General features: G+C 40.3%; 1 protein-coding gene across 1 annotated transcript in view; it reads left to right on the top strand.

Annotated features, from left to right (window-relative positions):
- Positions 1–26,986, top strand: part of PIGN (phosphatidylinositol glycan anchor biosynthesis class N) — a 107,491-nt gene that overhangs the window by 16,553 nt on the left and 63,952 nt on the right. Inside the window, exons 3-8 of the mRNA XM_075052265.1 lie at positions 4,289–4,410; positions 5,545–5,643; positions 10,437–10,543; positions 17,179–17,303; positions 18,533–18,663; positions 22,549–22,665. Coding sequence (XP_074908366.1) covers positions 4,289–4,410; positions 5,545–5,643; positions 10,437–10,543; positions 17,179–17,303; positions 18,533–18,663; positions 22,549–22,665 — 701 coding nt within the window. The remainder of the gene's footprint in view (positions 1–4,288; positions 4,411–5,544; positions 5,644–10,436; positions 10,544–17,178; positions 17,304–18,532; positions 18,664–22,548; positions 22,666–26,986) is intronic.

Raw genomic sequence — 26,986 nt, forward strand, 5'->3', positions numbered from 1 at the left:
CCCTGTTTCCTTGTATCAAGATAATTATTTTATCATAAGACAAATAATTTCTTAGTCTAAAAAAAAGTAGATGGTCTTAAATAAGACTACTTTTGCATAATAGCACTGGTCTGGCTTGAATATCAGAGCAAGCCTGAATTATCAATCATCTGAAGCTGTTAGGGTATTTGCATCTGCTATAGAAATCTGAGAAGCCCTTGCTACAGCATTTGCCAGTCTATATAGGATTACTTGTACCTGCTTTTCCTGTTGTGTTTTTGTAAGGTGCTGTCTGCCGGTGGCTGATGTCTGTCACATCAGTGTGAGTTTTCCATGTCGTCTTTTAGCAGTGGACTTCACACTTCCTCCAGAGCAGTTTCTTCTTCTAGCAGTAGAACTGTTGGTCTTTTGCACCATCAACAAGGTGTGAATGCCGTAGTGGCCCCATCACTAGGGGCAGTGATGGGTAGCGGCTAGGAAAGAGTTATAATGGATATTTTTGCCCTTCAGCGTTATCACGCCTATCTAGAAATAAAAAGTTAAACCATGTATTAGCTTGTCCAGTTCGGGAAGCTTGCACTTGTGCTGTCTCTGCTTTACCTTGTTTGTGGAGTTACAGACTTTCTATTTCAAGATCTGTAGAAGTAAAAACATTGTCACCTGTGCTGAAAGTACATGGCTGAACGGAAGGGAAGAACTGCCTTGTAACAAGCAAAGGTGCTGGTAGGTCACTGAGTGGAATAAAATGCCAGTAGAGGATTGAAGTGCCATCTCTCTCGTTGTCTATCAATCTGCATATAAATACACATGTGTGTGACCATGTGTATGTGAGAAATGATGAAAAGAGAAAACATGTGGCATGTCATGCCTTTTGAAAGGTGTAGGGCTAGGCAGTCCAGGGCATGTCTTCAGCTGTATTACGTTGTCGTGGTTTAAGCCCGATGAGTAAGAAAGCACCATGAAGCTGCTTGCTCACTCCTCCCCACTGGCCCCAGTGGGATGAGGAGCAGAAAATATAAAGAAATGCTCGTGGGTCAAGACAAGGACTGGGGAGGGATCACTCACCACTTATGGTCATGGGCAAAAGACAGGCTTAACTTGGGGAGAAACAAAATCAGTTTAGTTTACTACCAAAGACAGTGAGAAATAAACCCAAATCTTAAAACACCTCCTGCCAACCCCCTTCCTTCCTGGCTCAACTCCACTCCCGATTTTCTCCACCTCCTCCTCTCCAGCAGCGCAGGGGGACGGGAATGGGGGCTGAGGTCGGTTCCTCACACCTTGTCTCTGCCGCTCCTTCCTCCTCAGGGGCAGGACTCCTCGCTCTTCCCCTGCTCCAGCGTGGGGTCCCTCCCACGGGAGACAGTTCTCCATGAACTTCTCCAGCGTGGGTCCTTCCCGCGGGCTGCAGTCCTTCAGTCACGGGCTGCTCCAGCGCGGGCTTCCCCAGGGAGCGGCGGCCATCTTGGGGGGCATCCACCCCCTGCTCCGGCGTGGGCTCCTCTCGCTCTGGGCTGCAGGTGGGCGTCTGCTCCCCTCCGTGGGCTGGGGGGGGACAGCCTGCCGCTTCACCACGGCCTGCGGGGGCATCCCCTCCTCCTCACTGACCTCGGTACCCGCAGAGGGGTTCCTCTCCCATCCCAATCCCCCGACTCGCTGGGGGTTCCCCTCCGAAATCTGTTCTCCCAGGGGCGCCACCGCCGTCGCTGAGGGGCTCGGCCTGGGCCAGCGGCGGGTCTGACTCGGAGCCGGGGAAGCTTCTGGCAGCTTCTCACAGGAGCCGTCCTTGCAGCCCCTACCCTGCTACCAAAACTCTGCCACACAAACCCAAAATATATATATATATACTGCTACAATTTCAAAGCAAGAGGCTCAGCGTTTTGTCACCAAACCTTTGAGCTACACACCATCTGTAAGTTAACCTTGTAAACAGGTCGACAAGATCAGGTGTTGGTTGCTGGAAGTGTTTCCTTTTTTATTCTGCCAAGTTACTGCTGTCTAAGCTTTACTTTTTCAATAATACTAACCCAAAGTATATGTAATTTAATATAAAGTTCACTTTTTTGCACATTCATTCCTAAGTGCCAAGTGTTCAGTCCCTTATCCACTTCATAGTAGCAGTCAATGTAACAGCCAGATTACTTGTCTCATCCAGGTGGAGCGCTTTGGGCACTACTGCATTGTTAAAGAGGAAAGATTATTTTTAAATGAGCAAGAACCATTCTTGTAGCAATGTGCTATAAATAGAAGCAAAGTTTTAGTAGGTACATAAAATTAATAATAAATATCCATTAGGCTTGGAGCAGATTGCTGGCTGATATATGCCCAGTACCTAGTCTTTTCTCTTACAAATATTCTTGAAAAAAATCTGGTTTTCAGCAGTGTTGTGATAGCTGTGAGGGACGGTAGGTGGTCTGAATTGCTGTGGTGGTGGTGGTGATTTTGGAGAAGATGTTTTCTTCCTTGCCTGTCATGTTTCAGCAGTATTACTATATCATCTTCATCATTGTTATTATGGGTAGCTAATGTTTATACTGTCAAGGAAATTATTTTTTACATGGTTCTTCTGAGTAAAAGGCTTTGAAATCACTCAAAATAGCTCAATGTATTTTGATCAGGTAAATGACAGTATTTGGCTATATTTTTTTTTCTGCCTGGTATGTGTTATTGTTGACTTCAGATCCTATGATACAGCCCCATAAAAGCAAAGGTAAAGGATTACTTTCCAACTCAATAAAAATCACATTCTAATTAAAAGAAATTCCTACCTGTTATGACAAGTGTGAGGAGGGCCAAAAGCGTTTTATTTTTGTCTTAAATCTTCCACTAATGCTAGCACAATGCATTTTGATTGGAGTCTCCAGTGGGAATAAATTAGAAACCACTTTAACTAATACTTAAATCCTTTTTTCAAATTAGTACTTTTTTTAGTACAACTTGTCTTAAACCCTAGCTGAAATGAGAGCTAGGAATAACGTGTCAGAATGCTATATCACCTTTTACAATTTTCACTGTGATATTTGGCCTCTTCCAAATAGTCCTGTTAGCCTTCAAATAGGCCTGAGAATGTGAGGTCTAAGATTAATTAAAAAAACCCCAAGCAAACTGTGAATCCTGCAAGCTTAGAGTGGAGCCTGAAATTTTAGGTTGTGTTTTGATTCTTATTTCATTAGTGAGAAATATATTTAGAGCAGAGTGTACAGATCTTGTAATTAACAGTTGTGTAAAATCTCTGATAAAAATAAAGTTAAAAGTCATGAACTTAGAATCTATTTGGGCTAAAACACATCCGAAAAAAATATAGCAAGTTTTGTAGCTTATATCATGAACAACAAAAAATACAATTTCCTGATAGATTTGACTCTTAAAAACTGCTTTGAATTTATTCAGAAGATTCTGCTGCTTTTTTCCTACAAGTTAGTATAAGGTATGTCCTGGTGTGTTTTGCGTTCTTTCTCCCCTTGCTGTGACGGTGGGCAGTGAATCTTTTACTTCTTCCAGAAGATGGAGACAAGAAAACAGCATATGGTAATGTTCACTGCTTGCTCTCCGACAGGCTCCAGCTGTTCATATCCTCAGCAGACAAGAGTAGTTTATGAGGCTGTTCCTTACACCTGGGCTTTGTCCTCTATTTTCTTTGCTTTATATCTATTGTATTTGCATAATCCCTAGACAATTTATGTATTTCTGTATATGTGGTAAGAAGGTATTGTCCTTTACTTCAGTGTCATTGCAAAAGATACAAGGTTTACTTGAATTTTCTCCATGCTGCTGAAATGATTTGCACCTTCTATTTACATGGTTTTTAAATTCACTTGATGCTGGCCTCCAATATTCAGCACAGATGAAGGCAGACATGGTCACAAGAACTAATTATAATTGAGCATATTTAATGAGTAAGAGAAGATTGAACTAGACACTTTCAAGCTAAATGGTAAGAACAAAGAAAAGTAACACCAGGCAGAAGCGATCTGTTGGGGGTGGGGGGGAAGTAAGCTATAGCAGAAAGCAGCAGAAAAAATAGTACGTTAATTCTAAGCGTATTGGAACATCAGCTAAACTCATCTGTTTGCAGTCCTGATGGGCCACAATAGTAATGTTCCCTGTGGGGTGTTATAATATAGAACTATTTGCAGGTTAATGTTCTGCTTGTTTTGCAGCACAGCAGGTGGTAGTGAAAATCTGCTTTAGTCTGGGTTGGATTTTTTTTGCATTTCCTGCCTCGCATCTACCTGTCACTCTTTTTATCTGCAATTCATTGTACTTTAAAGAAGTCATAAGCATTAACTGCCTTGTATCCTGTTTTCAGGAGTATTCTAGAGAATAACGGCAGCTGGGGAATCTCTCACACCCGGGTCCCAACAGAATCCAGGCCAGGGCACGTTGCACTTATAGCTGGATTTTATGAAGATGTCAGTGCAGTTGCTAAAGGTATGCTGGTCCTAAAGCTTTGAACACTGTCCTGCAAAATAAAGTGTTTCAGTGATGTGCTGCGCTTCTAGATGATTATTGATAAATATCTGCATAGTGGTTTGTGTACCAAGATTATATGGAAAAGAATAATTTTGGATGGATTTCCCACTCTTAATATTGGTAGCTATGAAAATATTAACTTATGAAAGCTATTTTGTAACATGGTAAAATTTAGCACCCTGAGTCTGAAAGCAGAAGTATTTTATCGCATGACCTCTTCGTGTAACAAGAGTTTTTGATTATCATTTGGGATGTAATGGGAGATGGCTAAGTAGATGCTGCAAACAAGAAGTGAACTGCAGTATCTTAGCTGAACCATTGCTAGGCTGAGTTGGAGAACCAGGAGCAAGATAAAGTGAAGACCGCAACTATGTGTTTTGTCCAGAGCTAGCTGTTAGTGCATGCTTTGTGGTTAAAAATGTGGAACAAGCCTTCGCATTACTGACTTGATCTTTTGTGTGGTCCTCTGCTTTCCCCAAGGCTTCCAGGCCTGAACACTTGTAATGTTGTGTGTTGGTTTTGGACAGGGGAGGCAAGAGGAATTACTTGGTCTTGTCCATATTCCTAATCAAAAGGTTCTTCCTTCTGACATCTGCTACAAATGCAGCAATTGCTGTTATGAGCATCTCTATATTTCTGTCAGCTGCCTTGTCACGGAAACAGAACATCTTGAAGGTTTTACTGTGATGAGGTGGAACATGACTGCTGGAAATATGTTATATGAGTGTGTAATTTATTGCTGAAAATGCCAAAAACTGAGTTCAGTCAACAGGGGATTTAGAATTCAGGAGAATTTTAGCTGTTTAGAAGGTAAACCAGCTGTGTGTTTTGTCTGTTTGAATCCCTGCATAATGAGATTGGCTTAGGTTTTCAGCTCACTTCTTAATGAATGGGGGACTAATTGCAAATAGAGGTTGAAATAGAAGTGCAACCAAGACTCACAAAGTGGAGTTAATTGCGAAATAATATAAGGGAAACTTAAAAAAAAAAGAAAGAAAAAAAAAAACCCAAAACATTTCACATGGGCTATCAATCTTAGCAGTCAATGAGATCTGGCAACTCCATGTAAATCCAGGTATGTTTGTTTAACAGGATGGAAGGAGAATCCAGTGGAATTTGACTCCATTTTCAACGAAAGTAAATATACTTGGAGCTGGGGAAGCCCAGATATTTTGCCAATGTTTGCAAAAGGTAAGGTTTAAATTTTGTGAATCTTTAACACATAGTTATCAGGTAGTAAAATAGAGAGACTTATAATTTTTGAGTTAGAGAAGAAGGTGAATGAAGTATTTCCAGTTTGTATATTTGTGTATACCTGATTTCTAGTTTGTGAACTCAAAACTGGGTGGAGAAAAAGAAGCAAGCTTTTAAAGAGGATATCCTTATTTATTACTCATCCATTTAAGTAGGCCTTACTTAATTCTTAGGCCTTAATTCTATCAGCGTACTAAAGGAAACACAGCCTTAGTTAAAAGAACCTAATATTTTTTCTTTGTTTGAGGTTCAAAGCTGTTTGCAAGCCTGCAGCTGGGGTTTTTCTTCCTCTGCATGCAGCTCCCAGTGAGTCTGGTGATAGAACTGCAGCCATGCTTTTTAAGTGTCTCAGCTGGAGAAGTAGCTTATTGTGGGTTATCCTTCTTCTACTTCAGAACAATAATGTGTAAAGGGAAGAACTATATGCAGGTAGGAACAGCCTGGTACTATTCCTAAAGCTGAGGTCTTTTCCCCACGGCATGCAGTGTGTTAAAGTCTTGTCAGCCCAGTGCAATTGGTCTTTGAGCATACAGACATTGCTGAGCAACACTTCAAATGTTTAAAGGATCTCCAAGTTTAATTCTGTTTTGTTCTTGGAATAATGAGGGCATATACACCCTTTCCCATAATCTCAGAGTAAAACAGACTGAAGTGAAAAGGGGACAAGCTAGGGTAATATGCTGCTGTTCTTTTCTAAGTATTGGCATTGACAAATCAGAAAAATATGATAGGCAGGATAGGAGTGGAATCTAATATTGGTTTAGAAAAAGTGAACATCATATTTCTCATGGTGATTCTTGAACTTTTTCTGAACGCCAGTGTCTTCCCCCTCTCATTCTGATATTCCACACACACACACGCCTCTTTCCTGTTCTTTGCTTGTCCTCATAAGTTTATGGTAAGCTGTAAAAACATCTCCTGATAATTTCCCATGACCTCAGATTACAGCTTGTGTTTGGGAATATTGTGATGGTAGCTAGGGAGAGGGGAAAGGTAGTACACTGCCCTTGCACAGATTATTTAAATTTTTGGAGATACGTTCTTGGAAAAATATTTGGGGAATTCAAGAATTTCCCAGACCCTGTCCTTCTATTAGTTTTGTTTGAGTACGAAGATAAGCAGAGGACTTGGAAGCAGCTTTGATGTTATCTGGAGGGATGTGCAAGGGTAATTACCATACTGTTGCTGTGTCTCTCAATATGGCTTGTTTTGAGTGACATCAACAATGGAGCTTTCTTTTGCAGGGGGAGGGAAATCCCTCTAAATTGAGAAGGGTTTAGTGCAGCACTGTATCTGAGAAGTAGATGCTGTATGGGAAAATGAATTACAGTTTCTCGTGATAGAAAGGTAGATTAACTTCTTTTAGTAGAAAAAGGTATTTCCCCTTCTTCCAAAGAGGATGAGTTTTATAATACAGAAAGGATTTTATAATACAGAGTTTCCAAAGATGAGAAGTTTTATAATACAGAAGGGAATAGAATCAAATGTTTGTTCTTTAACTCTACTTCTACAAAAAAGCGAAAAAGGGGATAGGGGAGCATAGCTTACTTTCACTCCCTCTTTCTATGTTGCAAATCAGTGATGTCACAGGACTCATCTTGCGTGTATTTTTATCATGCCAGAATGTTCAGAATTTTATTAACTGTTTCACTGCTTTCATTGGATGATGCATAATGAGTATATAACACCTGCTGGGTTTTGGGAAGGAGAGAAAAATCCTTTGTTTCCTGTTATTATCTATGTTCTTCAGGTCCTTTTTCTGTCATAAAAAAAAAAAATATTTCAATGACATGGTTGAGGATTCTATAGAGAAGGTAAATAAAATGCTCACAGATCTCTTTCAATATCAAAATAGATATGCATGAAATCTAAATTTGTCTCAATGACTGTATTAGTCTGAGAAAATGTCCAAAGTACCTTTGCGGCTGGTGTCTAGTTTACTTGCATCTTAAGCGGGATTAAAAGGTGTTAGTTTCTAGTAGTTAAATTTACTTAAGCTACACAAATTCAGTGTGCTAATTTTAACCTTATTTTCCACAATATTTTTAGATTACAACCTTGAAATTATCTGAAAATTATGTACTTTGAAAATGCCTATTTTATTTCCAGAATGCTCCTTAAAATTTTGAGTATTTCTTCTACACTTGCCAGAATTTGATGTCTGACTTGAACAGTCCGGTCCTGTTCTGTTTTGTCAGGGGCCTAGGTTGGAGTATAGTCCAGTGTATTAAATGCCATGCTGAAAAAGGAGCTGAGGCTGTTGCTTCTGTTAAGGGAAGTAGATATTAGTCCTTTGCACCCAGATTGCTATTTGTTCCACAGGTTCCCTTTCTCTCTCTTGGAAACTAGCAGCAAGGCTAGGGTTATTGTTTAGCTTGAGTATGAAGAAGAGTATCGTCAAAACCATGGGGACAACCGGGACAAACCTTTGTCAGGGTTATTCTGGACAGACAGACCTCTCAATCTGCTCTTCTAGTTCCATGTTCCTACAGCGTGCCAAGAAAAATGCAGAATTTCTCACTTCCTCACCTGGCTGTGTTTGACAACTCTCTGATGCCCACGCTCTGTCGGCTCAGTGTCTGACTGTCCTTGTGCCTTCATTCTTTTTTCCCCTCTTTTGTGAATGCAAAATTAGCTAGCAAAAGTCTCTTGCTGGTCTGGGCTCTGACCCATGAAAGGCTTGTCAGACACAGTACCTGCCCTGCTAGCAGAATGAGAGCTTTGCTTTACACAGGATGTAAATCTTATTGTAAGAGGATGATAACTTGATCCTTGATCCTAATATTTGAATATTGACGTTGAGGACAAGACGATGTACCAGGCAAGCCTGCAATAGGAATACCTGGTGTCTGGTGTGGGAGTTGCTGGCACCTTCAGTTATTTCCCTTCATGTAATGGCAGCACAAAACCCAGTAGAGCTCTGTGCTCACTGCTAAAGGATGTTTTCATCCCTGGATTACTCCTACTTTGCTATCCCATCTTTGCTTCCTCATCCCCAGTCTTAAAGAAAGTATTAGGCACACTGTTGCTTGCCACCTCTCAGGCAACAGAAATAAAATAATATTTTGTAACATTTTCCATAGTAGGGTTTCTTATTTTAAAAAAAAGTCAATTATTTTATAAGCTATGCAAAACATTCCTAGTATGGCTTCATTTTGCCACTGTTTCTCTTCAAAGCAATGCAGAGTTGGGTGGGATGGTTTTTTTTGCTCTGGTAGAAATTAGCAATGGGTAAGTAGTAGATGCGTTCCTTTGCCCAGTCTGCAAAGTGCATGCTTTTGTTTGGTTTCTTTGGTGTGGCACCTCTCAAAGACAGGTCTTCTCAGGTTTCCTGTGGCACTGCAGAAAAACAGCACTCTCCCCTCCTTAGACCATCAGTCATCCTGACAGTGATGGCCAGGGCTTATTTCTTCCTTTGAACTCATTTATCCACCAGTTGGAACTCCTGAATTCACTTTTTAAAGCTTGGGAGTATTTTCTTCCTTTTCTCTCAGACTGTGAGAACTGCAGCAAGTGTTCTGGGTTATAAGTAGTAGTAATGTCTCCTGGGGGGCAAGGGGGAGCTGCACCAGAAAATCTGTGCCAGCTTTCATCTTCCTGTTCTGAAATACTTGTATCCCATGTGTGGGTTTGGACATAATCTTGGTTAAACAGCTCCCTTATATGGGGATGTTAGTTCATTCACAAGCCTGGAAGCTTACAAAACTGCATTATATAATCGTGCCATCCAGCAAATGAGTTATATTCTCTCTGGCCATCAACTGATTGAAGAACATTTTCCCCTCTGGGAGTTTATGTAGTCACAGTAGAAATAGCATCCCCGAGCTGTAACAACTCAGCCATTGACTGAATTATTTCATTAAACCCCACCTAACTTCAGATCTTTCTAGGACTTCAGAAGTTTACTTTCTTCCAGGTCTTCATCTATTTTCCCCTCCTCTCTGCTTTGCTTTCTTGACAGTGAGTACAGAATGAAATTGCCTTGTCCAGATGCTGTGTTTTCGCATCAGTGGCCCTCATGTTGTACTTTATGCCTGAACATAGTCCAGTAGTTCTCCCTTTTCGTTTTTTTAACCCAAGTTTTAAAGATGCAGACTTTGAATATTGTCTTTTGAAGTTGCCCACTTGGCTTTCGGTACTGCATTGCCTCCTAGAATTGATGTTGTACAGTAACTAAGTTACATCCCTCCTGTTGCCTTCCTTTTATGTGATATATGATGTTTTCCTGTGTAAAAGGCTTCATTGATAGGGCATTGTCTTGTATAATTCAGTTCAACAACCAAAAGCTAACTATACTTTCCTTAAACATGCCCCCCCCGCCCCAAACCATGTGTGTTCAAATAAGGCTCTTAATGTGTAGCTTCCTCTGTTAGAAGTTTCTCAGTGAACTTCCTTGTTTCAAAACTAAATTCTGTTTAATTTGCTTTAGCTGGCATTTGTCCTATTCCTAACTGCTTTTCCGTACTTTATTTCCTCACCTGAGCATACTGGATAACATTTTTCCTCATTCCTCTGAGGTGCTGATAAGCTAATGAGTTGAAATGGTATCCAGGCTTCAAAAAACCATAAATTATGGAAAGTTTAAAATAAGGAAAAAACTTTGACTTCTCTCAGGTTTGTCACTCTTGATAGGTTTCTACTCCTATGCATTAATATTCATGCATTTTTTACTATGAGAAAAGGATGAAAACTTTTCTCTGTCTCCTATTCCATCTCTATTGTTTTTGCAGGTGCTACTGGAGATCATGTTTATACATTTTGTTACGCAGCAGAAAGTGAAGACTTTGGAGCACAAGATGCAGCCAAGCTTGACACGTGGGTTTTTGATCATGTTAAGGTGAGCCGAGATCTTTTTGTGTTATCTGTATATAAAAAGCACAGCTGGATGTTAACTTTATCATAGAACATGTTAACTTTATCATAGAACTAGAAAGTAAGAAACCTTTGAGACACCTGCCACTTGGGGTCATAAGTAAAAATTACTTGAATCGATTATCATGATGAGCGTAATGGAAGCTTAGCGGAAGTATTTGTCATTCAATGCTAATAAAAAACCTAACGCTAATAGAAGTACCCTTTAAGAACGTTCTTGGCTTTTCTTTGTCTTAAATTTATGTATAATCTGAAACCCACCTTAGTGTACTAGAGACCCTTTAAAATGTTGAATGTGATTAGTTAAGGATTTTATAACAAGTATTATGGTGTGGCAGAAATGGTAAGTCTTCATTATGAGAAAGAAGTGGACAATATTATTGACTTAATTTTTGTCAGGCTTGTACCCACTGTAATTATACAGTGTGGCTTCTTCTGATGCACGTAGCTGGCTCCTGACTATGTACTGTGGTTCATGCTATGCTGTGGCTGACGGAGGAGTCATGGTTAGTTTGGGAGGGGGAAAGTGGAGGGGGGGCAGAGGCAGTTTAGGCTCTGAAGCAGTGTAACTTTTTCACGTGGTGCTCTGCTCAGCTGACTTGGGTCAGTGCAGGTTCATGACTGTTTTCTGTGGTGCTGTCACTGTATTAATAGTGCAAGGCACATAGTTTCTGATTGTTCCTTAATTCCTATATTCATGTCATTCCATGCTACCTCACCTGTCCTGGATTAAGAAATGCTAATAGTGGGTATTGGTGTATAAATATCTATATCAGTGGAGCAATTAGGTGAGTTACTTTCTGGATCTCATAACAATGTTAATGGAGTTTAAGACATAATAAAACTTCTCCCACAAGATCTCTGGGCTGTATGCATTAACATTAGCTAACCAGCATAAATTAAATCAAACCAAAAATAAAACTAAAATTAATAAACCAAAGCAGCATCTATATTAGGAAGCTAAGGGTGGGTGTGCTTTAAATAGTGATGTAGGGTGGAAAAGTTCATTATAGTCTGCTAATTTTCAAAGGAAGTGATTTTCTGAGTTTGCAGGTGAAAAGATGTTTTTTCTAACTGCTATGCTCTCCCTGAATGTGCACTTGTGCCAGCTTGCATTTTGCAATGCATATGAATAATACAAATCAAATTAGGCTGTCAATTACACTTGAATAGCTGTTGTCTTAAAGTTGTACCCTGCTGTCATTTGGAGCTGCGCAGGTATGTGAGGGTGGTACTACCTTTCTTTTGCTTCAAAACACCTAATGGCATTTCTTCTTTCAAACTATAATGATATGTTTAATATATATGTCATTACTGATGACTTTTTCCTTGGAACCAGCACCATTATTTTAAAGACTTATTTTGCCCATCTAAATTTCATACTGTGAATGGATAGCACTTGATTGGCTCGTGTGAAACACTCATTCCATTTATCATCTCTTCAGTTACACATCATTGGTAGTTTCAGAAGCGTGAAACTTGAGGCTGACTGAAACTGAGGTCACTCTGCTATTATAACTCGAACAACTCTCAGCTATGCTGGTGAGATTATGTATAAGTTACAATGACAATTTGCTGAAATCTAAATTCTGCTTCGCCTACATTTTTTTCTTCCTTTGAGTTTTATCTCAAATATTTAACAGCATATCATTTAACTCTGGTGGGCAAGGTGGTCCCTGGATTTCTGCCTCTTTAGGAAGTAAAAGCCACTAACGTGTACTCCCTCTCTATTGTGTAGTCAGCAGGTCCCAATCATCATGAGGGCCACTTGTGGCTTCCTCTGCCCCAAAAAAGATGGGGATAAAATGAAGAATGGCTAGCTAATGTTTGGGCTACTAGTGCTGGCACCTTGAAATTGCTTGTTCTCTTAAAAAGCACTAATGATAACTCAATTGGTGAGGACATGTGAAATTCTGACTCATTTTTATTTGTATGGATCAGAAGCAAAATGCTTAAATCGTGAGTGGAAGAAAAAAAGTATGATACTTGATAGTTCCCGTCATGTCTGCTCATGGTACAAGGTGATCCTAGCCCTTTCTTGGGACAGAGAAAATTGAGTATAGACTAGATTGGGTAGGGTTTTTATCTGCAGGTGGGTTAAAAGTCAGTAATTTTAATCTGTGATAATAGCTTGGGAGTGGCTTGGAGATCCAGATGGGTATGGAGTTGATTGACTGCGTTATTTCTGGGTTTTGGCGTGGTTTATTTTGGTGGTTTTTTTTATTGAAGCCTTCAGAATAATTAAGGGACTGAGTGTAATTTAGTGGGATGTGGCTCAATGATTCTCACATAAATAACCTTTACCTAGATCATAATTTGAGTCTGTGCTAATGAAAAATTAGGGAGCAAAATACTGGGAGTCTAGGTTAACAGGGAAAAAAAAAAGGTCTTTTTACTGCATTTCTGATTTTTTAAGTATTTTGTGAAGAACAGTTTTATAAGATTGAACTTTTTTTTAGGGTAAAATAATTAAAATTCCAGGAACTCAAACAGGCTTGGAGATGAGTCCCAGTAATGGTCTAACCACAATTTATTATGAACAAAGGGTAGGATACGCTCAAGATATTCAGTTGATGTCTTCTGACTTAAATGGACATGTAGGTGCAGATGGCAAATGTTTCTTTTTTTGTTTTTCTTTTCTCATTTTGAGCACAATAGTTCATTCTTCCTTGCCCCTTTCTGCTGGAAGAAGTCCAGACCAAGCCCTCAGACTTGTCCGTTCTGTGCAGGGGGCAGGCCGGAGTCCAGAACTGAATGACGTTAAACTTTGAAGCTCTGCAGACAGTGCTATGACCTGATGTTGATTTCAATACAGATAGCTCTGCTCTAGCTAGCAGTACAATGGTTGAGTGATTTATTTTAAATATGCGTAGAGTTTTGTGCATGAGCTTGCTCAACTGATATAAACCTAGCATATATATGTTTATCCTGCCTTTGTATGTTTATTTTTCATCTAAAAACTGGCGTAAGTATTTAAACTCTCACATCAGCACAAATCAGCATGCATAGCTTTAATCAACCAATTTAAGTTGTCCTAGATTCATGTATGAAGGAGCTTTGTGAAAGGAGAAAGTTTCTTTGGTCTCTTTCTCCCTGTATATCCATGCAGTTAGCAACAGTTTATCAGTTCTATTAAAGGATCGTGCTTCCATGGAGGGCTCTGTCTTGGGGGAACAAACGGTCCCCAACAACTTATGTTAAACATTGAAGGAGTCCATATTTTGCTCAGACATCAGTCAATCATGTATTTGCTAGGCCTTCTAGGTAGTCTTTTTTTCTTCTTTGCTTTCTCCCATCCAAGGAGGGAGATGATACTAAAAGATTTCACATAGTTGTAACCAAACTTCTCTTGTAATATTTCAATTAGTATTACATTATAATTACCTTTACAGTTTACTGTGAATGTTTTAATGGGAAACTTATTGCTGATCTTACTAAATTGCATACAAGTTGTAGCCAGGGCATTATTTGTTGTTAGTTGCCAGAAAACCATAGAAAAGTTGCCAGAATCATAGAAAAAGAAGGCTGGAAGAAGGCTGTAGTGGTTATTGAGTCCAACTCCCTGCATGAAGGAGGTCCTGTTAGAGCAGGCTGCTCAGACCTTGCCCCGTCAAGTTTTGAGCACCTTCAAGGGCAGAAATTCAACAACCTCTTGAGGACCTGTTCCAATATCTAGCTACAATTGTGGTTTAAAAACTAATTTTTGAAAGTCTCTTTATCTTACTGGAATTTCCCACATTTCAGATTGTGAGTTTCCCCTTGTCCCATCACCAAGGCCCTCTGAGCAGTCTGGCTCAATCTTCTTTTCACCCTCGTAGTAGATAGTTGTAGACAGCAGTGAGATCTCTCCTTAGCTGCTTTTTCTTGAGACTGTAGAAACTGAGTTCTCTCAGCCTCTTTGTTGTTTACTCCTGTCCCTGAAACTTCTTGGTGGCGTTCATATACAAGAGAGGTAATATTACTGAGTACAAGAAATGAAAGGGAAACAAATAAGTTTAGACACAAAGATACAGTTAATGTATAATGGTGGCTTGGAAACTAGTATTAAGTAGTGGTAGGTCTCAAGTGTTGTGAATACTGAGTACCAAAAAGAAGAGGCCTTTAGCAGGCTACAAGGAGATACAAGGATAGTGCTGGGCAAATAGTTCAGCAACTTCCAGAACAAGGTGAAGTGGTTTTTGCCCCTACTGTTTGGTGTCCTGCTTACCAACTCACCACCTTTATCAGCCTAAGATAACTCCTTGTGGTGAATTTCCTTTTCTTTTTTGCTTTTTTTTTTTTCATAAAACCATTTTAAAAACTGTTCCTTGGGATAAAGTTTGCTATTTGCTCTGGGAAAAGAGGCCACATCTTAAGTTACGCTCATCTTCCTTTTGTTGTCTCATTCTTAACTAGCCAGAGGTTGGGCAAGCACTTGTGGCTGCTGCTGCTCTGGGTTACGAGGTGGCTGGGGCTGGGGGAGTGGGGTGGTTTTGGTACATCGTGGGGAACTCATCTGGTGGGAGAGGAGAAGCTCAGGCCTTACGTTCCTCACAATGGTTTCTTTCACTTAATCAGTCTGTGATAGAAAAATACCTGCCTCGAATATTGATCTACAAGTTAGCGTTTGATTTGGGGAGTTTCCTGTTTGTCTGTTTTGATGTGTTGTTTCCTTTTATTTAATTAAAAATAAGAAAACAGAATTATACTGTATCCTGCAAATTACTGGTGTGCTCTGGAAGGCTTCTTCAGCCTGTGGTCTAATATGTGCACGTGGATGGACCTGTGTGGGAAATGGAAATCTCCATAAAAATAATTATATTGCTATTGAATGTGATTGGATTTTGTTCTTGCATCTTTATTTAAAATATCTCTGGACTTTATCCAAAGAAAATCATGACCAAGAGCTGAAGTCGAGAGTGTGCAAATACTAGTCCATGTGGCTTGTGTATATTCAGGGAGAAAAAAAGGTGGAATTGCGTACTGCTATGGTTTCCTGACATGGCTTACGATGATACTCTTGATGCCAGTTTGGTCTTCCTCTGGGTACAGTGACTTTCATTTACGCAAGGTGTGAGCTTTAGTTTTTAAGAGCTCTGCTGCTGGCCCAGGTGTGTGGTGGACTGATACGTCCTTTGGTGGCAGAAATGGTTCACTGGCTCTACCAGCATTTTCCCTGGACTCTTGTGTGAAATTTGAAGACGTTTTCCTTTATATTAGTGTACTGAAAGGTTCTCTGGATGCTCTTTGAACTAAAACCCTATTCGACTTTGTTTCCTTGGGCAGTGCAGTTACTAAGGAGATCACGTTGGAATAGCTGTCTGCCTGCATTTTGCATTGCTGTAATATTGCTGGTCTAACACAGAATAGCCATGTCAAGACTTATTCAGTCTGAGGGGAAAATCCCCCCTGGCATTTGCCTCAGGGATACTTAACTAGGACATGTGCAAGGCAGATGTATGTTCTGTAGTTCATGTATTTGCAAAACATATCTTGTTTTGTTCTGTTTTAATCTAGTTTCTGCAAACAAGTTGTAGCTTGGTATCTCAGTCCTGCAGAACCTGCTTCCAAAGCAAGAGTATTTGAGACCTTTTCTTCCAGCCTGAAATCGATAAATCAATGGAAATGTAAAGCCATAAGTGGTGCACAGGAATAGTTCATTGTTGTGATTATACAGGAGGCAAAGAAGGGATGTGTTGTGGTTTTACCTCAGCCAGCAACTAAGCACCATGCAGCCTCTCACTGACTTCCCCCCCACCCAGTGGGATAGGGGAGAGAATTGGGGAAAAAAAAAGAAGGTAAAACTCATGGGTAGAGATAAGGGCAGTTTAATAGACTAGAAAGGAAGAAACTAGTAATGATAATAATAATAATAAAATGACAATAATAATAATACTAATAAAAGAATTGGAATATACAAAACAAGTGAAGTACAATGCAATTGCTCACCACTCACCGACCAACGCCCAGTTAGTTCCCAAGCAGCAATCTGCCCCCCAGGCCAACTGCCCCCAGTTTATATACTAGACATGACGTCACATGGTATGGAATACCCCTTTGGCCAGTTTGGGTCAGCTGCCCTGACTGTGTCCCCTCCCAACTTCTTGTGCCCCTCCAGCCTTCTTGCTGGCTGGGTGTGAGGAGCTGAAAAATCTTTGACTTAGTATAAACACTACTTAGCAATAACTGAAAACATCAGTGTGTTATTGACATTTTTCTCATACTGAATCCAAGACATAACACTATACCAGCTACTAGAAAGAAAATTAACTCTATCCCAGCCAAAACCAGGACAGGATGATATGCAGTTATCTGGTATTTCTGCCTAAAGAAACTCAAAACCAAACCAAACCAAAAAACCAACACACACAAAAAAAACCAACAAAAAAGACCGCTCAACTTGAAGAGTGTTGCCTTAGATAATATGAAACTTTGGACTGACTATACTGATGGTAGTTATCCTCCAAGAAGTAAATTGGGAAGTAATTAATTTTTTCTTTTGTAACTCTAATAACTACTAGTATTTTGACATGAAAACAGCTGCATTTTAGTTTTAATAGGCTGCCTATCATCTTTTTCCATTGTACTCAGATTAATATCTTAATGGCTTATTCCATACAGAGCTTCTTTAATTCTTCCAGAAGTAATCAAACATTGTTCTCTGCACTGAATGAAGAGAAGGTGGTTCTGTTCCTGCATTTGCTAGGCATAGACACAAATGGACATGCTCATCGGCCAAACTCAAGGTAAGTGAGAGATTAAGCATATCTTTCCTATTAGTTTTAAAGGCATACAGTAACTCTAACAGTGCTATTTATCAAGCCTGAAACAAGACTTGTAGTCTTGAGGGTTTCTACAGTAAGTTATATATGTCACCACATTCTGGGGTTTTTTGTTTTTAAGGTGTCCTCTGTAGAAGTGACAGATTTTTGCTATATACAGTGTGCCTGGTTATACTCCTGTACTCAAGTCTGATTTTTAGCAGATTGTCTTCATTATAGTCAACACAAAATCTAAAGGATATGTAGGAAATTGCAGTTTTAAATATAAAATGGAAACAGTTCTCAGATTCCCCATGACCGAAATGGTATGGTTGAATTTATAGGCAACAGTAAGCTCAGGAATAACGGCTGCAAATTCCAGCATTATGTCTTAGCTTTCCTTAGGACACTTGAACAAAGAGAAGAGTTTAGACTAACAGTACTCATCACCATTTCATCTTGTAGTGTGTTATTTGAGAACTTGCTTTTCCTCACATGCTTTGAATGTAGTATATTATGACCTGATCCTTGCATACTTTCAAAATCCTTGCTCTGATTTCCTACATCATTCCAAAGTTCATACTTGCTGTATGTCTCATGGTTTTTGTTACGATTTTTGGGAGACAGTTTTTTAAAACTGGCTTTAGCAACAGCAGCAAATAGAAAATTAGTTGGCTGAAATTTAATTGTTGTCACTTCTTCAAAAAATAAACAAATTTTTGGTTTAGCCTCTATTTCACAAAAGTCTGGGACCTGTGCTGATCTGTGAATCATCTCAAAACAGTCCCTGTATGGTGAGATCTTTCTTTGCTATTTAGTTACTGGCTTAAAGTAATTTTTGAAATTTACAATTCAATTCTGGGGTTTTCCAGAATTCCTTAGTTTTGGCATTCTCCTTAACTTGCCAGATAGTTGTGGGTGATTTAAATTATAGTCTTCAATCAGGGACAGGTCAGATTTGAAATATAAACAAACATCCATTTGAGATTGTGGTTTCAGGAACCTTCAAACCGTGCTGTGACAATTTAGTATCTCACATAAGACTTAGAAGAGGAGAGATTTTACATCTAGGATGCCTTTTCTTAGCTTGAGGTTCTGTAGAGGATAAAGCTGTCTATAATCAAAGGACTGGGCATTATGACCATGGATAACTTGCTTTATACCAAGTGTGAGAGCCACCTTGAATCTAACAACATTTTTTCTTATTTTTCTAGGGAGTACAAGGAGAATATTAAAATAGTTGATGAGGGTGTAAAAGAAATTGCTTCGATGATTGACAATTTCTATGGAAATGATGGAAAAACTGCATTTATTTTAACTTCTGACCATGGAATGACAGATTGGGGTGAGTCTTTTTAAATGTTGAGTCAGGTGAGTTTATGGGTGAGTATCTGGAGTGCAATCAGAGCTCTGTCCCATTAGAAGCTTTGGAGCCCCTGCTTTGATTTGAAATCCTAAGTGTTGCTTGTATATGAAACCTATGCATATTAGGAAATGGTTAATTGGCTGCAGGGGCCCTCATCAGCCCTGGGACAGCTGAGCTGCATATCTGAACAGAAAAAAAAATTAATAGGGTGGAGCTTAACTCCCTTAGTGGGTGCTAGTAGGGATAAAAAGACCTGAATACCACCTCTGTCAGAGCCCACCTGGAGAAAACTAGCCCAAGCAGAAGGAGATTGTGTTATTTGGCTGCCAACAGCAAAGTTGGTCTTGTTCCAGCCCATGTGGGAGATATAGTTTTCACTTTGGTGCTCTGAAGCACCTGGAAACGGTGGCAAATCTGTCCAGGACCTGGTGAAAAACTGGGGGAGGGGAACTTTTTGCTTTTTTTTGCCATTTAGGTGCAGCAGAAAGGATGGGACTGCTGTGTGATCTTTCTAGAGGAGGTTGGTGCTGGAGACTAGGTGGAGCAGCAGAGAGTACAAAAAGGATAGTGAGCCAGGTGGCCGGCCAGGCTGGTACCCACAGAGGGCACTTGTGAAGGGCGTGACCACAGTGGCCAAATGACTCGAGGCGATTTTGGCATAACTAGATTAAGGGCAGATGAGAAGAGTTTACGGTGGTGAACTCATTTAGACAAATTTTTTTCCATCTTTTTTCAAGAATTTTAAGCACACTCCTGTCCTTGTGTGCAGCTAATGAAAGCGATAAGTCTCTCCAATGCTATGTGTGTTTTGTAACTCTTAACTGTGATACTTTTGAACCAAGGATGCTTCAGGCATGGTCTTGGCAAAATTCAGCATCTTACTCTGTGTGTGAAATCCTAAACTTTTTAAATGGAAGGGATGCAGACTTTTTCTGTCATCAGAGATGAAAAAAAATCATGTATCTATTCAAAATCAGCCTAATTACCATCTGCTCATTTGCAAAATAGTCTGGTTTGAATATTATTTACAGTTGAGCTGACTGCCACTTGCAGTAAAATTTTAATTCTGGCAAATTTTTTTTTGTCTGTTTCAAGTAATCATTTCATAATTTTTTGGAAGGGAGTTGTGTATATATTTCCTTATATATGCATGATATATGATCATAGTGACCTCAGGAGGTCCAACCACCTACTCAATGCAGGATCAGCTTTGGGGTCAGACACAGTTTCTTGGGCTGTATCCAGCAGGGCCTTTAAAACTTCAGAGGATGGACTCTACGCAACCCCTTTTGGCAGCCTGCTCTGTTGCTTGCCTGCCCTCATGGCGGGGGAAATGTTTTCTTCATCTGCAATTTGAACTTCCTTTGTTTCAACTTATGCCTGTTATCTCTCCTCTTCCCACTATGCGCCACAGTGAGACCGTGGCTCCATCCTCTCTCAAACCCCCTCGCAGTGGGGTACAGGGAGGATGCTCCGTTACATCCTCCCCAAAGCCATTTCTTCTCCAGGATGAACAAGTCCCAGTCCCTCAGCCTCTCCTCACAGGACAACTGCTCCTCCAACCAATTTGGGGGCCCCCCACTGAGCTCATTCCAGATGGTTTATGTCTGTCCTGTACTGGAGAGGCCCAAAACTGGGTCCAATGTCTGGAGGTTGTCTCACAGGTACTGAGTAGAGGAGGATAATCCTTTCCCTGGACTGTGCTTCTGTTAACACAGCCTGGGATGCTGTTGGCCTTCCTCGCTGCCAGAGTGTGCTGCTGGATGTTCTCGTTATGTACTAGGTGCTTTGAAGGGGGAATAAAAGGTGACAGGAATAAATCTTCAGGCTTTGAGGACCACTGGTCTGTCATAGTTTTCTGTCATCTCTTTCTGTCTTGAAGATAAAGCTTGATCTTCTGCCAGAAGTGTTAATAACTTTAAAGTTGACTTTAGCGAGTCCTAGAGGGAACCCAGAGATGATGCTTAGGCCCATAGCCAGCAGTCTGAAGGCTAGTTCAGTAGCTTTTTATTTGAGCTTGTAGTATCAGCAACTGCTGCAGTCTTTCAGTTGTTATTTGCAGAATGGGATGTGCACCAGTTTTATAATAAATTAAAAATTAAAAGGGCAGGGGGGACCTATTAGGGAAGAGAACATGTTCTGAACTAGACATGATCAAAGAAACTGTGTTTGTTGGCAAAGAACAACACTTGCTTTCTCAGTCTGACCCCATGGTTTTGCTTTAAGCTGATCTCAGATGGAACTGCTGACCACCAACATAGGTGGTCCCACACCCACCCTCACCTTGGCCACTTGTTCCTGCTACCATCCTGGCACAAGTACTACTGTGTGGTATGCTGGACCAGAGAACAGAAAACTAAACAAAAGCACCCTTTCCCTCCTTTTCCCCTGAGGGGTGGAACAGGGAACTGACCCAGCTGGAAATACACTCCCCCCCCACCCCCCCCTTATAATTCAGATCAGGCTGAAACCTGGTTCTTATAACAGGGGGAGGGTGGGTACAGCTGCCTCTTTCAGCTGTATCTGCCTTAAAGTATTCATGGAGGCAGAGTCTCAGTAAAAACACTGATGGAGCTGGTGGCTCAGCTAAAATGAAAGCTCACCAAAAATTGCACTTTCCTCGGGCAATAGAAAGAAATAACTGATGCCTGGGAGATGGAGGAAGTGCTCTCTCCATCTGCTCTTTTCCCAAGCTCTGCAAAGAGCAGCAATTGTGCTGCTTTTGAGCCCAGAGAGTGCCTTACAAGGGATTTCTGAACATCAGAAATCTTATTGCCAGACCTGTGTGTTCTTAAGCTTAGGGCTGTTTAAAGAAAGCAAAGCTGACTCTTCAGCTCTGCCATAGTGATTGTTGTACAGCCACAATGCTAGTCCCAATTTCATACCCAATTCTGGTTTGTTTTTGTTTTTTTTAAAAACAAAACAAAACTGTCCTTAAAACAATGTGTTATTCTCTGTCCTTTGTAGTTATTAAAATATATATGTATACACACACAGAGGGAAGAATGTGTGTCTATGCAAATACAAGGAAAAAATATAATCTTGTAGACCATGCAGTGACCAGTGTAGAGTTTGTATAACAATGTCATTCCGTTTGAGACTGGGTTATCTCAGTGCTATGGTACCTCACCCAATGAGTTCAATGACCAGTATTTCTTTCAAGCTTGTGTGGCTTCTGCTTCAGTGCAGCTACTGTTGAGACGTCATAGTTTTAAAGCATCCTCCTTTTGGCAGCTGATATGTTAATCGGGAGGGAATTAATTTCCCTGGGGAAGGAAGTCATGTTTCATGAATTTTTAAGGAGTGTGTTACCAGGCTTTAAAACCTTAAAAATGAACTTGTATCACTGGGGAAAGAATGACATTTGCAATGCATATTGTCTCCTGGTTTTGAAATGGAAGTCTAATCCTTATTTGGGGACCAGAGATCAGTTCTATATGGTTTTTTGGGGGCACATGCTTAATTTTACTCAAATCAGTCATCCCTCATTTCCATGGGATGCTTAGGATAGGCACATGCATGTGTTTTGAGCAGATAACTCCTTCACACCTTCAGGCTTTCAAATACTTTGGCTTTAGTTTCTGTATGTTAACAGTTTGGGGTTTTTAATATACAAAGTTACATATCCTTATAGGTTTGACTTAAGAGGCACTGATTTCCCAACTTGCAACTTGAATTTAGCCTTTATTGTTAGTGGCATAAAAATAAGCTATGAAGCTGGAATAGGTTGCCTGTAACAGGATTTTAGTATGCATACTGTAACAAGAACTTAGTACATGTGTGCATAGATATAGGTTTTGTTTGTTTTTATACCATGTGTCTTAAAGTTTACACTTTTTTTTTTGTTTGTTTGGTGTATCTTAGGAACCCATGGAGCTGGTCATCCCTCAGAAACTTTAACACCACTGATTGTTTGGGGTGCTGGGGTGAATTATCCACAGAAAGTCACATCCCAGTTCTTTGAAGACAATTTTTTGAAAGGTAGGTAAAATATGAAACTTAAGTGCAAGATTTTGGTGGAAAGGGAGGTGTTTAACTGTTACACCTGTCTATCTTCACTGACTTCTGTTCCATTACAATAAGTATGACTTGCTTTGTGTGGCATGGAAAGAAAAGGTGATAGAGTATGCCTATGGAGGATATTGCAAAATTGGGTACATAACATCAGAGTTGGTTTTCTTTTCTAATCATGGAATTGAAGACTTTCTCTCTTTGGGTACAGGAGGCTATTCACACTCCTAAAACTTATTTCCAGAGGAGACTTAATTCTTAGGAAGACTCCCAGAGCTTAAAAGCTATTTGTACGGAAACATGATAAGTTGACATGTCCTAAGACTCTTTTCTAGCTTCACAGTATAACCCTGGGAACTTTGCAGGGCTGTCTTGTCTCGCTTGCATCCTTGTGGCTGTTGTGGAAGTGTAAACAGTCTTTCTTAATGAAAACCTGTGACTCTTTACTGTTATTTTTCCCGTTTGTAATTTATTTAAGTGTAAACTTTAAAAAAAAAAAATTTAATATTTCAAATATATAATGTAATAAATACTGGCTTGCTGAAATATCGATGGATCTCTAGAACCATGTGTGATTAAACTGTGCAAGCTCTTCCTCCTTCATGTGCCCAATTCTTATAGCCTGCTCTGTTTCTTAAAATGCCTTGAATTTCTCAGGTTGTTACTTGTGATCGATGAGGTAATGGCTTTCTATTTTATTGGATTGTTTGTCAAGCTACGTTAGAGAAAACAGGTGAAAATAACTTCAGTCCTGAGATTTTAACCCCACCCTGCACTTGAGAAGGTATTTGGTAACAAATTAAACAAACAGGACTTCTCAGATATAGACCATGCTAACATTTCACTTTGTGTGATTAACTGTTACTATAAAATTGCTATAAAACTATAACTTCTCTGATAAAGTTGAAAATGAGTTGTAGAATAAAAAATAGAAAACAGAGTAAAACCAACTGATTTTGGTGTCTGTGATGGCTGATCTGCTCGACTTCTAAGTATACTTGAAGTCTCTAAGGGTTGATCTGTAATAGTTGATTTTTACAGTTGTCAGTTTTCTTGATTCTCTCCAGCCTTAGTACAAACCTCAGCATTTGACTTCAAGTAATGATGAAAATGGTGTGAGAGCATTTCAAAAAAAGATGAGTATTGACCTGGCTTCCAGGTACACAATAGGGAAAGCTTTTTGGCTATCATCTGTTGGGAAGCGTGTATTTTCTTAAAGGAGGGAATGTGTCTGCATCCTGCTGTGCCTGCTTCATATTTTCCTTCTGATGGTTTTAAAAAAAAAAACACCAAAAAACCCAAACCAGCAGGCAGACAAAAAAACAAACACCCCAAAGCAAACATCAGAAACTCCTCCCTTCATTCTGGACTTCCTCTGCAGCTTTCCAGCTGTCGAGCATGTTGTTGGTCTGTTTAAGACACTATCTTTACAGGTTCTTAATTGCAAGGGATAATCTTTATTGGAGATTTGAGTCTCTCTGAGTATCTTGGGAGTTTGAATCTCTATTTGAGTAGTAAGTATCTTCTTAAAAAGTGACTATTTTCTCTATTGTAGTACGTTATAGCTTCTAGTAGGCTATGTAGCTTAAAAGTAAAGAAAAAATTCTTGCTGAAATGGAACTTGGCACTTTCACAGCTCAATACAGTTCAGCTACTCCATTAAGTTGCAATCCCAGATATTTTCAAAAAGCTAACATATGAAAGAAAAGATGCTTAAAAGAGGTCTCTTGAAAAGGTCTTTGAATTTGCCTTTCCTCCTCCATACAAATGCAGCTGAAACTGTGCAGGAGAGGAGAGCATTTTCAAGACTTCTTTGTCACTGATGTATGTGGGTCTCTGACTTACATTTGTGATTGCATGCACCAATGTTCAAGTTCTTGCATCTATTGACAATCCTTTTTTTCTCCGAGTTAAGAGTTCATGGAAACAGCAGAATATTTCTAATGCTGACAAACTTCCTATGCTCTGTTTAGTGCAAGCAGGCTGTAGGCAGCTTAGTGCATTGTCTCCTCATCATTGCCATCAAGGGTCGATACCCCCAAAGGCGGTGCCGACAGGCAGGACTTAGTCTGTCCAATTTGTCATGGAAAGATTAATGTGCTCCTTGGATGGCTGGAAGGGCACAGTGTCTGCCCTGTGATGACAGCCTTCTCCTCATCAGTCCCTTCACCTGTGCTCTGCCTTCCCTTAGGCCTGGCCATGCAATCATCTTGGAAAGATTTGTGATGGCAGCCCTGCATCATGTGGGTAATATGTAGTATTACCCATTTGGCCGTTGACTTTGACCCTTCTTCAGAAAGAAAAAAAATACAGAGCTGCTCTCCGGCTCCTCGGCACAGGCCCTGCTGGGTGGCCTTGGGGTGCAAATCCAGAGAAAGTTGTAAGAGAAGGCACAGTGTTCTGCAGCAGAAGGATGTGTGGTGGTTGTTTTCATCGATACACATCCCTATTTTGGAGGGGGCTCAGCCTGCTTTGCCACAACTGAGGGAGTTCAGTGTACCCCTCACTGTTTTTTACTTCTGAGGTTTTACGTGAGATTTCCTTTGGTTCATATAGCCTCATCCCCAGCCTCTTCTTGAACTGGTCCTTCCCTGCTGTTTCCCCTGGACTGTTTACATCTGACTGACCAGTGAGCTGCAGTAAAAGCAGGGCAGGATAAAGAAAGAAAACCCTATCAAGTGAGTGGAAAACTACTGAGCACTGTACAGGAAACCTAGAGAGTCAGCTGGAATCGTAAACCAACGTGGGCAGCACGTACACCTAAGGCACCTCACTCCCGGGAGTACAACCTGGACTGGCCGGTCTGCAGGTGTGTCCCGGTCCTTGGGAGCTCCTGGGCTCAGTCTTTTATGGCTCCTGGTTTAAGGCAGATGTCTTCGGCTCTGCCTTTTGGGAATATCGGAGGAGGGGAAGCAGAGATGTAAAAACTTCTAACAAAGCTAGATGTTTCTCTAGCAGAGCTACAGTTTCTTCCTACCTTAAGCACATGGTGTGCATGTAGACAGTTTTCCAACGTTTTTCATTGGAAAATATTATTTAAAGGAAAACAAACAATGCATTTATGTAATAGAAATATGGGTGACAGTCTATATCTCTAGAAATATAAACCCATTTCCTTTTCTGGGAAGCAAAAGGAAGCAAACTTGTTCATTTTGGTGTGGGTTTAACACAATTCATGGTTAATGCCGATAATACTTCCCCTGTGTTGCCATGGGAGCTCAGTGTAACTGTATGTCTCTCTGCTGTTAAGGTACATGGCTGCTCTTCAGGGTGCTCTTGGGACCAGATAACAGTGGACCTATACTCAGACACCCAAAGCTAGCAGTGGTGTGAACTAATTGCTGAAAATAAGTTTGCTACATGCAATACTGCAAATGTAGATGTTTCCTGTCTTGGGCCATTTTCAACTGAGACAGATTTGGATCTGGCACAGACAAGGTGTATTGAAAGATGGAGAAAGGGTGGTATGATCTAGGATTTGAACACCTGTTTGGAGAAAATAAATGAGGTTGAGCCAGACCTTTGAGCAACGGTTTACTGATATTTCGCATGAAGCCTGTTTCTGGTGCATTTAAACTTCCACTTCATATAAAGCCAAAGGACACTTTTGGGCAACATGGCTACACCGTCAATGGTCTGAGCTGCTAGGTGTACTCCTGCTTCCATCTGTGCTGTTTCTGCAGTGTCATTTCAGCAAGTGGTGTTAGCAGGGCGGTAACTGGCCGGTTTAGCTTTCTGTGTATACTTAGGAAGGTGGCTGTGCCCCTGTTGCAACATTAAGTTTTGTTCCCAAGTTGACGGTAGGTGCCCCCAACGTCTTTACTGCTGTACTTGAGATCTGCTCTAGGTAGGTCATTGACAATATTTAAAGTACTGTATCAGCAAGTCTGTTTCAGCCCCTGTCATGTTTTCCTGTGTATCTGATTATTTTTTTTTAAGTTTGAATAAAAAAAAAAAAAAAGCTGTGTGTTGTCTTTTTTGGGTGTTTTGGGGTTTTTTTTGTTGGTTTTTTTTCCTGCTCATATTATTGCTGTGGGTAGTGGGGCAGCAAATTTAAACATTAGGAAAAGAAGACGTGAAGAAAAAAAGAAAAACAAAACCCTGCTAAGCTCTGTTTCTAAATAACTCTCCACCTCCCCAAAAAACAGGCAATTTCTTCTTTATTTCCTTAGGGGCTAATGGAGAGCAGGAAAATACAGTTTTGAACCAACTTTTTGTATGATGCACCACAGCTTTAGGGGCTTGTACATTTGGCTTTGTCTCTGCCTTCATAGTAGTTGTTCTGATTGCT

This window comes from Buteo buteo, chromosome 20, assembly GCF_964188355.1.
Source record: "Buteo buteo chromosome 20, bButBut1.hap1.1, whole genome shotgun sequence".
Lineage (NCBI taxonomy): Eukaryota > Metazoa > Chordata > Aves > Accipitriformes > Accipitridae > Buteo > Buteo buteo.